Raw genomic sequence first — 16,093 nt, 5'->3', positions numbered from 1 at the left:
AATGAAGGTTATTCATCTGGCACTCACTTTCTTCCTTAATTCCACATCAAACTACCTCTGTAACATTCTCCCTAATTTCCAGCCTCTCTTTACCCACTGGCTATTTTCCCACTGCCTGCTAGCACTTCTAGGTCTCTCCTTTCTTTAAAACCCTTGGGGGGGAGGGGGCAGAGGGAAAGCATTAGAAAAACATATGCTTGATCATGTGGTTCGATAGGGATATGATTAGGATTTGGATGTTAAAAGATCACTCTACTGCAAATATGTATAACGTGAAAATAGGTTTTGAACAATGATATTATATATAACCCAGTAGAATTGCTTGTCAGCTCCGGGAGAGGGAGGGGAAGTGGGAGGAGGGAATCATGAATCATTTAACCAAGGAAAAATACTCTAAATAAAATGAAAACCTTTGGGGATTTCCACTTTTCCAAACTCACACCTTAAATCTCTACTCCATTTCATAATCACAGTTCCCTATTTTCATTTCTCCACCTTTGCATTCTGGCTTTCCACCCCACATCACTCAACTAGAATTATCTTCACCAGGGTCATCAATGATTTTTCTATTGCTAAATCCAATGGCTTCACTCAGTACTTACCTTTCTTGAACTCTCTGAACTTCTGGCTGTGTTGACCATTTATTCCCTCCTGGATACTTTTTTCTCCCTGGATCTTTATGACATAGGTTTCAGAATTTTCTTTCTACCTGTCAGACTCATTCTGTCATCCCTGACCCATACCCTAAACAACAGTGTTCTATGCCAAACTTCAGTCCCAGAACCCTGGCTACCCTGATCCTGGCCACCTTCTCCAGTGCTTCTTCACTCAACCACCTCTTCTCCTTTGAGACTTGCTCCATTAGTTTATACCACCCTATCTAGATCCTTGTAATGGTCATCTATGAGCTCCCTTTTCCCCACCGAGAAAACAAGAAAAACAAAGCCATTACAAATACATATAGGAAATTAGAACAAATTCCCCTTTTAGTTATGCCCCTCAGAATGCTGAATCTGAACCTCTCTATCTAGTGATGGTTAGTTACCATATTTTATCATGAGTCTTCAGGAACTGTGGTTGGTTCCATTGATGCCCATAGTTCTTAGGACACTGTTGTTGTTTTTTATCCTTACTTTCTGTCTTAGTAACAACTCTAAGACAAATGAGCAAGGGTTGGGCAAATGGGGTTAAATGACTTGCCTGGGGCCACATAGCTAGGAAGTGTCTGAGGCCAGATTTGAACCAGGTTCTCCTGACTCTAGTTCTAGCCCTCTACCAATGGGCCACCTAGCTGCCCCTGCCTAAGACTTTTTTTTTTTTTTAAATAACCCTTTTCTTCTGTTTTAGACTCAATACTAAGTATTGGTTACAAGGCAAAGGAGCAGAAAGGGCTAGGCAACTGAAGTTAAATGACTTACCCAAGGTCATATAGCCAGAAAGTGAGACCAGATGTGAACCCAGGACCTCCTGTTTCTAGGTCTGGCTCTCAATCTACTGGGCCAATTAGCTGCTCCTCTAAGACTTTTAAAGTTGTTGACTTGTGATCTCTTAACTGTTACAAGTCTGTTCCTATCACATTCCTGCTCACAAAGGTTCAGTAGCTCACTACTGACTCTAGGATCAAAAACTTCCTATTCTGCTGTCCACTTCCAGGGAAATAACTATTGGAGTAAGAATGCAGATGAAAACATAAGATTTATCACTTGTTTATTTGGGTATATGTTTTGGGATTTGGGTTTTATAAGACTATTCACTTACAAAAATGAATAATGTGGAAATGTTTTGCATGATAATACATATATAACTCAGACTGAATTGCTTGCCAGATCCAGAGCAGGGAGAGAAAAAGGGAGGGAGACAGTCTGGATCATATAACTTTGGAAAACTTATGTGGAAATTTGTTATTACATGTAATTTGTAATAAGTAAATAAAAATAATAATTTTTTAAAACTACCTCTTCTGTTTGGTTGTAAAAACTTATCACAATCTGGCTCCAGCCTATCCTTTCAGACTTATTTCACAATTGGCCCCTTGAGGATCTGTTATCTTCTTACCCAAGTGGAATACTTGACATTGTGGCACCTTTCTTCCCTTCTCCTCTTTCTCCTCCCCATCTGTTCACAGTTTCATGACTAACCTCCTGCTGAGAGATGTCCCTCGGAGTGGGCTTTGTCCTACATCCTCTTCCCCTCTCTTTCCCCATTCATCCTTGGTGATATAATCAGCTCCCTTGAGTTCAATTATTATCTCTCGACTGATGAATCCCAAATCTATATGCCAGCCTTAATATCTCTCTGCAACTCCAGTCTTGCATCACTGACTGCCTATTGCACATCTCCACAAGAAGTCTCACAGGCAGCCCACATTCAATACATCCAAAAATGGAATTCATTAACTTCAGGGCACCACTAACCAAATGCATGACTCTAACCTCAGAATCTTCCTTGGCTTTACCCTGTCCCTCACTCTCAATTTTCAAGCAGTGCCCGAGTCCTATAGATTCTATCTCCACAATTTCTTACTTTGGTGCCCGTTTCTCTGCACCAGCACAAAAGCTTCCCTGGCTTCCTTAAAGACCCAATTAAAAATCTTATTTTCTACAGGAGGCACTGCTCAATCCCTTTTAATGTTAGTGCTTTCCCTCTGTTGATAATTTCTTATTTATCCACATATAGCTTGTTTGTATATAGTTGTTTCTGTGTTATCCTCCCCATCAGATTGTGAGTTCCTCGAGGGTAGGGACTATCTTTTGCTACTTCTTCTATCCCAAGCACTTAGTATAGTTCCCACACATAGTAGGTGTTCAACAAATGTTTATTGATTGACAAACCACAAAAGCAGTGGTAGAATATAAAGTGAATGTGGGATCTAAGGAGTTTTGTACCAATTTTAGCTCTGCTACTTACTACCAGTGTAACCATGGGTAAGTCACTTGCCTTTTTGTGCTTTGATTTCCTCACTTGTAAAAGAAGGTTGGACCAGATGTTTTCTAAGGTATTTTTAAGCCCTAGATCTATGATCCTATGATCCCTAGTTAAGAACCTATCACTTCTTATTCTGATTACTACAAAAGTTTCCTAACTAATTCCCTTGCTTCCAGGCTCTCTTCTCTGTAAGGCATCCTCCACACAGTGGTGAGAATCGGGTCTGACCATGCCACTCCCTGCCCAAGAAACTCCAGAAGCTCCCTTTTGCTTCTAGAACAGAACCAAACCCATCTGTTACTCTTTTAAAGCCCTTCCAGATGCTGACATGCTAAGTTGTCATATCTCTTTCCTGCCCTCAGTGCTCCAGCACCACAGGCCTTCTTGCTGCTTCTGTTCCTGACATTCTCTGTCCCATTTCTACACTTTTGTACAGGCTGTTGTCCCCCGGCTTGGGATTCTCTGCCGCTATACAGTCTTGGATGACTTTTAAGGCTCACTTTGAGTGCCACCTCCTAGGCAAATCCCTTTTGGCTCCTGGGGGTTGTCTTCCTCCTCCAATTCTTTACTCATGTCTGAAATGCTACATTTCCCAGAAGACTATAAGCTCTCCAAGGGTTCTTGTTTTATCTTTGTATTCTTGTGTCTGGCACAATAGCTGACATATAGAAGGTACCTGATACATTTCTGCTGACTTGAACTGAATTGTTGATAATAACCTACTTCTGAAACAGAATCTTCCCCCTCCTCATATGCTATTAGCAGCTCAGAGAATTGATCTGTTATATAAGTGGGAGAGTTCTATTTGAAGGTACTTTGCTAATTACGTGATAATGGGTTAAGAGAAAACAATCCAAATGATAAGTATGATCAAGCTCCTAATAGCTTCCCTACAAAGAGACAGACCATTTTTGCAAAACTCCTATACCTCCCATCCTATTGGCAGGAAGAAAGACTATAAAAAAAGAGGGAAGGCTCCTGAGGGTTATTCCAGTGTACTTGTTCTTACTAAGAAATAGCAGTGGGGACTAGAAGTCTTAGAGAAGGCAGTCATCAGGGGCTGTATCCTCACTGACAAGTGGCTAATGCCATCTGAGATGGTGATCCTGCCTCTGTCCTACAGGGAGTCCTTACTTTGAGTCTCCAAAGAGTCGGCCTGTGAAGCTGCAGCAAAGTACTGAGGGCAATGCCCAGCTGTTAGGAGGTTAGGTTCCAAAAGAGGGAAGACCACTGAGAAGAGAAAAGAGCTGGGAGGGAAGTTGGATACAATCTTTTAATTTTATAGAAATAGAAATCAGGGCCCAGAGGAGGTTATCAACTTGTCCTTGATCACCCAACTCATCAATGGCAAAGCTAAAACCATAACTTGCATCTTCTGATTTCTAGACCAATCCTTTCATTGCTTTTATGAAGCTTAAAATTCCAGCAAATGAATGATTATTATTTCTTTAAAACCCTTACCTTCTGTCTTAGAATAGATCCTAAGTATTGGTTTTAAGGCAGAAGAGCTGGTAAGGGTTAGGCAATGGGGATAAAGTGACTTTCTTGAGGTGGGGGAGGGTCACAGCTAGGAAGTATCTACCTAGCTGCCCCATATTATTATTTTATTATTATTTTTAAATATACTTCAGTAGGACAACCTCTACTTTTCTATTATATAAATGAGAAGACCCTTTACTGCAGCTCTATTTACTCTGTGCTATAAGGGAAAGGCCTTCTGCTGGGCTTGAAAGCATCCTGACCAGCCTGACTGTCATTAGATAATGGTGGGAAGAAGGCAGCACTCACCTTCTTTCTCTTCCGGGAAGATTTTTCTGTGTGTACAGACTTCTCTCCTCCCTTGACTTCTGCTGCTGCTGCTTCTTCCTCCTCTTCCTCTTCCTCAGGTACAAGACTGTATTTGGTTCCCCCTGGTTGCATGAAACAGTCCTTGGCAAAATGGCCTGTGGGAAAGATGGAAAAGTTGAAGATGAAGCTGGCCCCACCCTCCCCACCACTGGTGGTCCAGTGGGCCTTTTCTGGGAGCCCTAGAGAATAAACCCGAACCTTCTGTTTTAGAGTTGATCCTGGGTATGGGTTCCAAGACAGAAGAGTGCTAAGGGCTAGGCATTGGGGGTTAAATGACTTGCCCAGGGTCATCTAGCTAGGAAATGTCTGAGGCCAGATTTGAACCCAGGAGTCCCCATCTCTAGGTCTGGCTCTCTATCCACTGAGCCACCACCTAGCTGCTCCTCCTACACTTCTTGTAATTCTCAAAGATTGAACAAACTAGGCAGGGAGGTCGAGCTGCTACAACTTTAAAAAAGACAAGAGCTATTTGGCTAGAGGTATTTCCAACCTCCATTAGCTCTGGGGCTTATTAATTTTTAAAGCCATCTTTTAGACCTTACTCATAGCAACAAAAGGGACTGTGAGATGTCTCTGCAGAGGAAGCTTGGGCAGGTAGGGCTCCCTCAGAGGCTGGATTGTGACCATTTTTAAGCACCAGGTTAGAGGAATAATATCTCAGCACTATCACTGGGGAACCAAAAGGCTGTCTCCTCTGTGGTTGAGTCCAATTCTACTTCCCATTGTTCCACCTTACCTCCATGAATGCCTATTTTGCCTCTTGTCCTAAGACTAGAGATGCTAACACTTTGATATGTGACAGCTACTGTGTCCTATACCTAGAACAGTCAGTCATGTGCAACAAATGAAAGGATTTCTGTGCACCCTCCACCACTCCCCTGGGAGTTACATTAGGCAAGCCTCAAAGTCAATATAAAGCACTCAAAACAAGTCAGCTTTATCACCTGAGACAAGACGGACAGTCATGGTGTAATGAACAGGGTTAGCAGATCCCCAAAGAGTTTAGGAACAGATTTTAGGGGGTCCATGAAGCTGGATGGGAAAAAGTTTATGTCTTTGTATTTGCCAACCTCTTAAATGAAATAGAGCATTTCCTAATTATAAAATCCCCCCACCCTGCAACTCCAAACAAACAGAAAATGGACATTCTTCTGAAAAGGGGGACCACAGGCTTTTCCAGACTCCCAAAGGGATCCATGCTATCCATCCTCCTAAAAAATTAAGAGCCTCTGATATATAGAAATTAGGCTTGGAGCTGGAGGACCTAGATTCTAATCCAAGCTCTGACATGGGCTTGGTGTGTGAAATTGGTCATCACTGAACCTCTAGGCCTATGAGTTTTGTCATCTGCATGACAGGGAAAACAATACTTGGTCTACCTCCCTCACAGGATTGTTACAGGCTCAAATCAGCATGCACACATTCGCGCGTGCGCACGCACACACGCGAGCACACACACACACACACACACACACACACACACCCCCTGTGATTTCATCACTATAGGGAACTGCTATTGAGAAGTCCCCTCTAGCAGTGGAGGCAGGCTTCTTAAGAGAGTTGCCTGGGAGTAAGGTGTTTAGAGTAAGGGTGGCCAGGGTCCCAGTGCCACTTTGTATGACAGGTGGGGTTTGAACTGGAGGCCAACTCACAGTGTCATTATTATTATGACTCAGAATGAGGGGGAAGCTAGGTAGTACAGTAGCTAAGAGAGACAGGCCTGGAGGTGGCAAGACCTGGGGTCAAATTTGGCCTTAGACACTTCCTAGCTGTGACTCTGGGCAAGTCACTTATCCCCCATTGCCTAGCCCTTACTGCTCTTCTGCCCTGGCACTGATACTTAATATAAAAGACAGAAGGTAAAGGTTTAAAAAAAAAAAAGAGAATGCAACATGAAAACTCTTCCAATCTAATCCATGTTCATATTCCCTCTCGTGGGTCAGTTTTCCCTTCTTAGATCTGGAATGGTATATAAGCAGAGACTTTTGAACCTGCAAGTTCAAACTGGGACATAAATTTGTCATTAGTTATCAGAAAAGCCAAAGAGAGGAGAAGGAAAAAAAAAGTAGTTGAGAGGGATGAAAGTTTGAAGTGGAAAGGTAGAAGAGGTGGCAAATTCAATTCTCTTTGAAGGTTAGAAATTGGCAGAAAATCTCATAATAAAGCCAACATGAACTCTGAAGTACTGTCTCACAGTCATCAGATTGTCTAATATGACAGAAAAGGAAAATGACAAATGCTGGAGGAGCTGTTGGAAAACAAGGACACTAAAACCCTGCTGGCAGAGCTGTGAACTGATTGAATCATGCTGAAGAGCAATTTGGAACTATCCCCAAAGGGCTATAAAACTGAGCATACTCTTTGACCCTGCAGTACTACTAGAAGGTCTGTATCCCAAAGAGATCCAACAAAAAGAAAAGGACCTCTATGTACAAAAATATTTATAGCAGCTCTGTTTATGGTAGCAAAGAATTGGAAATTGAGGAGATACCATCATTTGGGGTTGTAGTATGTATAGATTATAATGAAATACTATTGCAATATAAGAAATGATGAGCAGGATAGTTTCAGAAATATCTGGATAGACTTGCATGAACTGATGTAAAGTGAGCAGAACCCAAAGAATCAGCAATACTGTATAATAATCAACTGTGACAGATGTAGCTACTCTGATTAATGCAATAGCCCAAGATAATTACAAAGGACTCATGATGAAAAATACTATCCACTTCCAGAGAGAGAAATGATAGAGTCTGAGAGTTGACTGGAGTCAATTTTCTCATTTAATTTTTCTTGCCTTTTTTTGGGGGAGGGTGGATTGGTGGTCAGCATGCTATTATGGAAATGTTTCATATGACTTTGTATACATTGGTCGTATTGTTTGCCTTTTAGTGGTGTAGGAGGAGTTGGAGGCAGAGAATGAATTAAAAAATTTTAAATGAATATTAAAAAAATAAAGCTAACAAAGGAAGATGAGCAGAAAACAAAACCCTTAAATATATGAGTAAAACTAGAAAGTATCTAGAAAATAAGTTAGATGGAAATCATGGCATTCTTTATGTAAGAGAAACTGTGTTCAGAGGCTAGAATTTCAGGAGTTTAGGAAAATAGAGAAGAATAAAGGGTTTTTCCTGGCTCCTGGAGAAGACTTATAAGCACAACTCTATTAAGGTCTCTTGGTTTCCAAAGTAGGACAATAGCCCTCTGGGAAACAAATAAGATCATTTATCACAATCTGATCCAGCAATGGTTTTTAATGTCACTGCCTTCAAGAGGCAACAGATGACTCTGGAGAATGCCAGGGTTTATTCATCTTGGGAAGCACATGAGCAACCTGTCAGGAGGGGGAGCCAGTCAATCACCAATGGTAGCAGTGAAGGTTTCCCAGCTCTTACTTCAGTATCCTGGGGCAAGGAGTGAAAAAGTATGCTATACTTTTACAAAGAAGGAAACTGAAGCTCAGAGGTGACATGGCAGACTCTGGGAAAGAGAGGCTAGCAGGAGTGACTGTGAAGGCCAGGGAGGGTGGGGTCTGTCCAGGGGCAGAGAAAGAGGGGAATGGGAAGCCACACACATGTGTATACACACACATGTACACACACATATACACACAATACAGAGGAGAGGGAGAGAGAGAGACAGAAGTCAGAGGAGAAGAGATAAGAGATACAATCAGAGAAGAAAAAGAAGAGGGAGAAGAAAGATATAGAGAAACACAGAGAGACTGAGAATGGGGAAGAAAGGGAGAGAGAGAGAAAGAGACAGAGAAAGAAAGACAGTGAGAGGAGCAGAGGCCCTCCCCTACCTCTGCAGCCACACTTCTTGCAGGTTGTGTTCAGAACAGCCTCCAGAGTGATCTTCTGTCCTGTGTAATCCTTGAAGGTCCTCTTTCGCCTCTCTTCTTGGCTGAAATGAGGCAGGATGAACATTTATTACAGGTCTCCCAAGAGCCTGAGGTGAAAACAGCTTTTGTAGATTCTAGATTCTCTTTGCTACTAGTTTAATAGTAAAAGATGGAGGCAATACAACCCAATCCACCAAGACCTAAAAGGCCAGCACATCTCAAACAGAACAATATACCAAAATAACAGATGGTAGGGAACGGGCCAGGGGAAGGCCTTGTGGGAGGTGCAGGTGATGCATTTCGTAATAGAAAAGCTTCTTTGCTCACTTCCCAGAGACAGAATGGCATTGGTACCAGTAGCCTTATCTGACCTCTCCTTTACTATGAGCAATAATCTTAAATGGGATTTCTAAGCCAGAGGCCTCTGAGCACCCTCAGATGCAATGCTTTTTATCATAGGAGGCTTGCACCTCAAAGAAATGTAGGTAAAAATCATTATCTGTGATAGAAAACTACTTCTTTCATGGGTCTCAGTCAAGTGTTTGGAGAATAAGGCTTTTTGTTGTTTGCTTTTTTTTTTTTTTAGTAAAGAAACCTGAAGCTTTAAAAAACAATGAAAAAGGATTCTGGCAAGGCCTTTTACTTAACTGTACCCATAACCCTTCTGCTCAGCATTGTTTCAGACCACTCAGATTCCTGTCCTTTGCCCTAGGAGATGGACTGATATAGGAATGAAGTCAGATGTCTGACATGGGCCCAAAGGAATCATTCTCTCAAAGTAAACGGTAAAGCCTGGTTTATTCTCTGAATAGGATCTTGATGAAGTATAATTTCTAGGTCTGTACTTGGATAACTCATTTTACATTTCCCCAGGCCTCTTTGCCAATTAATCAGTCAGTCATTCAACAAACCTTTGTAGGACACCTACAACACACTACACAAAGAATGAATACAAAGAATGAAACAAACCCTGGCTTACCCAAATTTAACCAGAACCATGTGCAAATCCTCGGTCAAAAAATGTTCATAAAACCAAATTCGAGACCACATTACAGGCCAAATCATTTCCCCCACATAATACTCAGTTCAATCAAGTGAATATGCCATCTCCTCTTCTCTAGACAAATCAGACCACTTGCCATTTTCCAAAGAGACCAGTTGACTTCCTTCCTCCATGTCTGTCATGCTGTTCCCACTGGGCATATAGTCTTGTTTTATGTGTTCAAATCCCCAAATCTTCCAAAACCCAACTAATAGTCTGTCCTCCATGATTGCCTCAGCCAGATGTTTGTTATGTCATTTTTCTTTTCTTTTTTTTAAAACCCTACCTTCTGGCTTAGCATCTATACTAAGTATCAGGAGAGAAATGATACAAAGTACCAATTCTAAGACAGAAAAGCAATAATACTAAGAATCGATTCTAAAACAGAAGAGGCAATTGGGGTTAAGTGACTTGCCCAGGGTCACATAGCTAGAGAGTATATGAGGCCAATTCGAACCCAGGTTCCTCCCATCCCCACTCCAGGCTTGACGCTCTCTCCCCTGTGCTATTTAGCTGGCTAATAAGTCCCCTTTTCTTTAATACACTTTTCTTAGAGCACTAGATCATAAATTCCAAGAGCAGGAATTGCATGTTTTCATCTCCATGCAGAGGGTCTGAGATAAGCTCCCCGCACGCTTGTTGAAATAATCAATACATGACTGGAGAAATAAAAATCCCTAATGAGCATCTGTCCTGAGTCCAGAACTTCTTAAGATACTAACGCAAGTACATAAAAAACTGCAGAGAAGTGTCCTTGGGGAGCACAAGTGGAAGTCCTGGTTAACAGGGGAAACATGATACCAAACAGTTGGGGCTCCTTTAAGAAGCAGCTTCCCCAGCAGGCTCGGTAAGAGGCTTGCTGCTGGGCCTGCAGCTGTCTATAGCAGGATGCATGAGAGACAAGCCATTGCTCGAACCCTGAGCCCACTCCAATTTCCTGTCATTGGGCCAGAAAAGAGAGGTGGTCCCCTTTTGTTTTCTCTGGTTTGTCCTTGTAAGGGCATCCAAGGTAGACCTCACTGCTTCATGGGGCTGCCTTAACTATAGCTCGAGGAAGGAAAGAGAATGCAGTTAGCCAGTAACTGAGGAGTAAATCAAATCCCCAGTGCTGGTCTATAATGTTCTATTCTAACTTGCATGTAATCTGACAATACCCAGTACGACCAAAACACCCAGAAGTAGGAAAATCATCAGGAGGCACATGAAAACCACCAAGTAAATCCTCCAAACACAAAGCAATTTAGCCAAAGTGTTAACACAGTAACTAGGGTAACTAAATGGCTCCCCCAAGGCAGGAAGGAATGGGTAGGCCTACTCAGCAAAGGAGCAAGTGGCAGGAGCAGTCCTGCCTATGTATGGGATGGCATTTGACAAAGGTATTTAATGGGGGAGAAGGGGTGGATTCCAGTTGCCAATGTAGTCAGCATCCCAGGTTTCAGAACTGGAAGGCCCTCTGGAGACCATCTTGTCTAACTACCTTATTTTATACATGAAGGGACTGAGGGCCCAAAGAGGGAAAATGATTAAGCTCAGATGACACAGGGAGTACGTAGCAGAGCAGGGACGTGTCCTCTGACTCCAAATCAGTAGAAAAAGCAGACTGTTTCACAACTGGCCAGAAAGCCCTGTGGTTTCAGAGCATCTTCAAACCAGATGCAGGGAAGACCCAGGTAAGGCTCTGGTGCAAAACATGAACCAAGTGGGAGGAGTCTGGGTGAGTTTGGGTCTTTATAGTCACTCTGCTAAAAGTGGGGGAGAGGCCAGGTATTCTGAGTCTGAGAATCCCCTGCCTCCCCGAACAGGTCTGTGGCTTCATCAGATACAGTGATGACACAGGAAGTCAGATGGAGCTGCAGACTTTGAATTAAGAGTCTGTTCTGAGACTTCTCTCACCCTCTAGGGCAGGTGTTCTCTGCTTGGAGTCCAAGCATAGTTTTCAATGTGGCTGTAATCTGGGATGGGAAAAATACTGTTTTTTTTACTTCAAAATAATTGGTTCCCTGTGTAATTCCATAGGTTTCATTTCATGCACTTAAAAACATTATTCTGAGGAGGAGTCTACAGACTTTACCAGACTGCCCAAGGGGACTGGGCCCCAAAAAAGTTAGGGCCCCCTCCTCTAGCAGGATGTCCAGGAGAGCCTTGAAACTAACATTAAGCACTTAACTATCTAAGTAGCCCAGAGGCAGGGCCTAAAGGACAGAAGGCAATATCCTTATAATAGAATGCATTTCTATTTGGGTGAAAAAAAATATTGTTTCACTCCCTAGACTAAGGTCAGCCAGGCTGAATGACTAAAGTGCTGTATTTGGCTGTAGTGCCTGATATACACATGGGTCTCAATTTCCTCCCTGGTAGTATTTTTTAAAAATATACATTTATTTTAAAACCTTTACTTTTCATCTTTGAACAACAATATGAATCAGTTCCAAGGCAGAAGAGCAGTAAGGGATAGGCAATGGGGGGCTAAATGGCTTGCCCAGGGTCACACAGCTAGGAAGGAAGATTTGAACTTCTATTTTCAGGCTTGGCTCTCTATCCACTGAGTCACCTACACCCTGCCCCCATCCCCAACAGTCTTAAGACTATTAGGACCTCAAATCAGTCACAGACACAGTTATGTGTCCCTGGGCTAGAGTCACAGAGCAGGATCATAAAGACAAATAAATATTTGTCAGCCACCTGATTCAAAAGACAGGAAAGAGTAGGGCTCCAAGAAGTCATTTTGGAGGCTACATTTTTTTTAAACCCAATAAACCATTTAACTTACTCAGTAATAATGTTGTTGGGGTCAAGGTCTTTCCCAGTCCCTTGGTTGACAACTTTCATGGAAAGGGACAGCTTAACCTTGTCATTTTTCATCTGTGGAAAGCAAAAGCAGAGTCATCAAAATGAGCTCAAGTCACATCCAAGAGATTTACTAGTGATGGTGAGAGACTGCAAATTGCTTGGCACAGTACGCTTACCTAAATCATCAACATCCAAAGCACCTGCCGAGGACCCATGGCGTGTAGGGTGCTGTTGGCAGGGGGTGGGGTGATATACAAAGAGGCACAAGAAACCATCTCAGCTCTGCCTCCATTGAGTGAAGGAGACCACTGAGAAGTCTACCTTTTTTGTTGTTGGCTATTTGTTTTTCAGTTGTTTCTGACTATTCGTGATCCCGTTTGAGGTTTTCTTGGCAAAGATACCAGAGAGCAGAGGGCTGCTAGGTTGCTCAGTGGATAGAAAGCCAGGTCTGGGTTCAATCTGGCCTCAGATATGTCCTAGCTGTGTAAACCTGGACAAGTCACTTAACCCAGATTGTCTAGCCCTTGTTGGTCTTCTGTCTTAAAGAAGTATAGATGGGGACACTCATTTTGTTCCTACTTCATTAAATATTACATGAATCTCTATTAATGTCTTTAAAAAACTATAGAGGATAGAAGTTTACTGTTTTTTCTTTTTTTTTTTTTAAACCCTTAACTTCCATCTTGGAGTCAATACTGAGTGGTAAGGGCTAGGCAAATGGGGGTCAAATGACTTGCCCAGGGTCACATAGCTAGGAAGCATCTGAGGCCAAGTTTGAACCCAGGACCTCCAGTCTCTAGGCCTGGCTCTCAATTCATTGAGCCACCTAGCTGCCCCCAGTTTACTGTTTCTTATACAACCTTCTTCTTGGTTTTGTCTTCTCTGAATATTTGCTGATGACTAAGTTTACATTAAAAAAATTATTTTTTAAGAAAAAGAGAGCAGAACCAGAAGCCCAGAGCTGCAAGGGACCCCAAAAACCATCTAGACAAACCTCATTTTACAGGAAATGAAATTGAGCCTCAGCTTAGGGAGGTTTAGTGATTTGCCTAAGGTCATGGCACAATAAGTATTAAAGGCAGGATTTGAAGCCAGGTCCTCAGACTCCTAAGCTAGTGCTCTTTCCTTTCCACTATGCCTCTTAAGGAAGGAGCAAGTACTTGGATATTCTTCTATAGAAAACTAAGCAGATTCTTTTCAATCACTGATGAAAATTTTAGCCTACAAGGGCTGAATGTCATCTGGTCAGGCCCATTGGGTGATGTTATCAGAGAACCTCAACTGGAATCCTGCCTTACTATTTCTACTCTGTGTAACCCTTCAGCAACCTCTCTGGGCCCGAGGTGATCTCTACAAAATGAGAGGGCTGGACCACATGGTCTTCCAAGGTCCCTTTTAGCTCCAGAGGTAGGCTCCTGGGATTCTAGGATCTTGTCTGATGTCAGCTTAGCTCAAGGGGACTCAATTCATTGTATGTACTCCACAGTGGGCACTCTGCTCCCCACTGCTTTGTGATCCAATTGTTCCTTTGTGGATATGTCTGTTCTCTTCAGCTGGTATATAAACTTGTCTTGAACTCCTCGAGCAACTGGCCCTTTAATAAAGGCTCTCTATAGATATCTGACCATTGCCTTACATCATCCAAATCTGGCCACAACAGCTGTGAAATGGGCTGGCCTGGGAGTGCTTGGGTATATGGCAAAAGCTGGGGGAGCGGTGGGAAGCATTCATTTATTTATTTTCTTGGAGAAGGACAGACTATTAATGCTTTCTACTGAGCTAATGGAATTCAGAATTTATTTGCAAAACTTTAATAGTTTTGCCTGGATAAAGGGGGAATGGCCCAAAGACCTTCCAGAGTCTTTTAAGCCTAGAGACTCAGTGAGTGACACTCCACGGTGAGGAAGTACACCCTATTCCCTCTGGTGTGGAATGAAGGCAGCTTTAGTGAGGTTGGAAAGGAGAAAACATCTGAGTGGCTTAGCTCAAAAATGAAACCACCCACAACAGGAAGCTGGCCAGTCTGCCAGCATGGGCTAAGAATCAAGTTCTCCTTCTTCCTGCTCCTTTACTATATTCCTTCTCACTTCCAGACAAGACACAGAATTTTACCTCCCGGCCAATAAGCTTCACCCATACTTTGTCGCCAACATCCACTATCTCGGAGGGCTTATCCACTCGACAGGATGACATGTGGGTTCGATGGACGAGACCTTGAAAAGGAAAAGGGAAACATTTAACATATGCCTGGTACATGATCACTAGTCAACGGGGAGGAAAATTACAAAGGAAAACTGACGTAATCTTCCACCACATAGGGATCAGAGAAAAGTCAAACACAGACAGGAAAGGAATAAAACAAAATGTTTGATTTATTACATCATGTGGAACAGAATTCTTAAAAAAATGTTTTTGCTCAACTGCTTGAACACATGGGCGGATGGGGATATGATTGGGGATGTAGACACTAAACGGTAACTCTAGTCCAACTATCAATGATATGGAATTAGGTCTTGATCAATGATACATGTAAATCCCAGTGGAATGGTGCGTCGGCTAAGGAGGTTAGGGGGGTTTGGGGAGAGGGAAAGAACATGAAACATGTAACTATGGGAAAATATTCAAAATAAAAAAAAGACTTAAAATGTTTTTGCTGATGTTATTTGTTTTTATATCACCTACATTTCCCAATGTATCCCTCTTTTCTCTCCTTCCTAGAAAGCCATCAACAAAAAACCATACAGTTCAGCAAAATTAACTAACATATAGATTAAGACTGACATTATATGCAGAGTTTTATACCCATTGTCCTACACCTCTGGAAAGAAGTAGCGGGAGATGTCTTCCTATATCTTTCCTTTGTGATTGAGTTTGCTCTTTGTAATTTCATACCTTTCAGTTCTGATTTTACTTTGGTTCTTTCCATTCACATTGTTATCGCTTAATCCAATGAGTTCTTGGTTCTGCTTACTTCACTTTGTATCAGTTCACCTATGTCTTTCCAGTATTCATCACCTTCATTGCTTCCTGCAGCACAGGAATATTCCCTTACAGTCCTGTCCACCCCCTTTCTAGCTTATTCTCCAAACTATGGGCATCTACTTTGTTTCCAGCAGAGAATTTAAGAGGCTTCTCTGTTTAAGTTTCTGACACTTATCTTGCTTATACACCGAGGAGCAGGCTTAGCCCACTCATGGGTGTAATAAAGCCATCATTGGTACAATGTATCCCACCTCAGTGTCTGCTGAAATGCAATTTAGAAACTTGGGAAATTCTTGCAGCTTTTCAATTCAGATACAAAAGAATCTGCTACACTGATATAAAGGATCTCCTGACTGCAAAACTCGGTTAAGATTAATTTCCTTCACAACTTCCATCAACAACGGAACAGAAGAGGATAAATCTAAACCATTAAACCACGGTTCCAGTCAGAAAGCTGTCCAAATAAGAGGCCGCTCTTATCTTTAGGAGCCCCCAATTTCCTCTTCTGACCTTTAAGTGTAGTATTGCTGGAGCTCTCCCACTGGAGAAAGATGGCTATGCTTCTCCCAGTAATTATTACCCAATGTCCAATGAGGTAGAAACTCCTTGAAGTCTGGAGCTCTCCGTGTTTGAGGTGTGGCACCCTCAGAGTGTCAGGGAAG

At 42.3% G+C, this 16,093-nt stretch overlaps 1 protein-coding gene across 3 annotated transcripts in view; it reads right to left on the bottom strand.

The window, feature by feature from the left end:
- The window catches only part of ZCCHC17 (zinc finger CCHC-type containing 17), a 54,564-nt gene that overhangs the window by 9,208 nt on the left and 29,263 nt on the right, over positions 1–16,093 (bottom strand). For all 3 annotated transcript variants that reach the window (XM_044667967.1, XM_044667966.1, XR_006505783.1), the window contains 4 exons: positions 14,562–14,662; positions 12,430–12,521; positions 8,579–8,679; positions 4,714–4,868 (listed from right to left, as the gene is read on the bottom strand). In XM_044667967.1, coding sequence (XP_044523902.1) covers positions 4,714–4,868; positions 8,579–8,679; positions 12,430–12,521; positions 14,562–14,662 — 449 coding nt within the window. The remainder of the gene's footprint in view (positions 1–4,713; positions 4,869–8,578; positions 8,680–12,429; positions 12,522–14,561; positions 14,663–16,093) is intronic.

Source organism: Gracilinanus agilis, chromosome 3 (assembly GCF_016433145.1).
Source record: "Gracilinanus agilis isolate LMUSP501 chromosome 3, AgileGrace, whole genome shotgun sequence".
Classification (NCBI taxonomy): Eukaryota; Metazoa; Chordata; class Mammalia; order Didelphimorphia; family Didelphidae; genus Gracilinanus; species Gracilinanus agilis.
The sequence above is the reverse complement of the archived record's forward strand: the minus strand, read 5'-3'. Positions and strand labels throughout refer to the sequence as shown.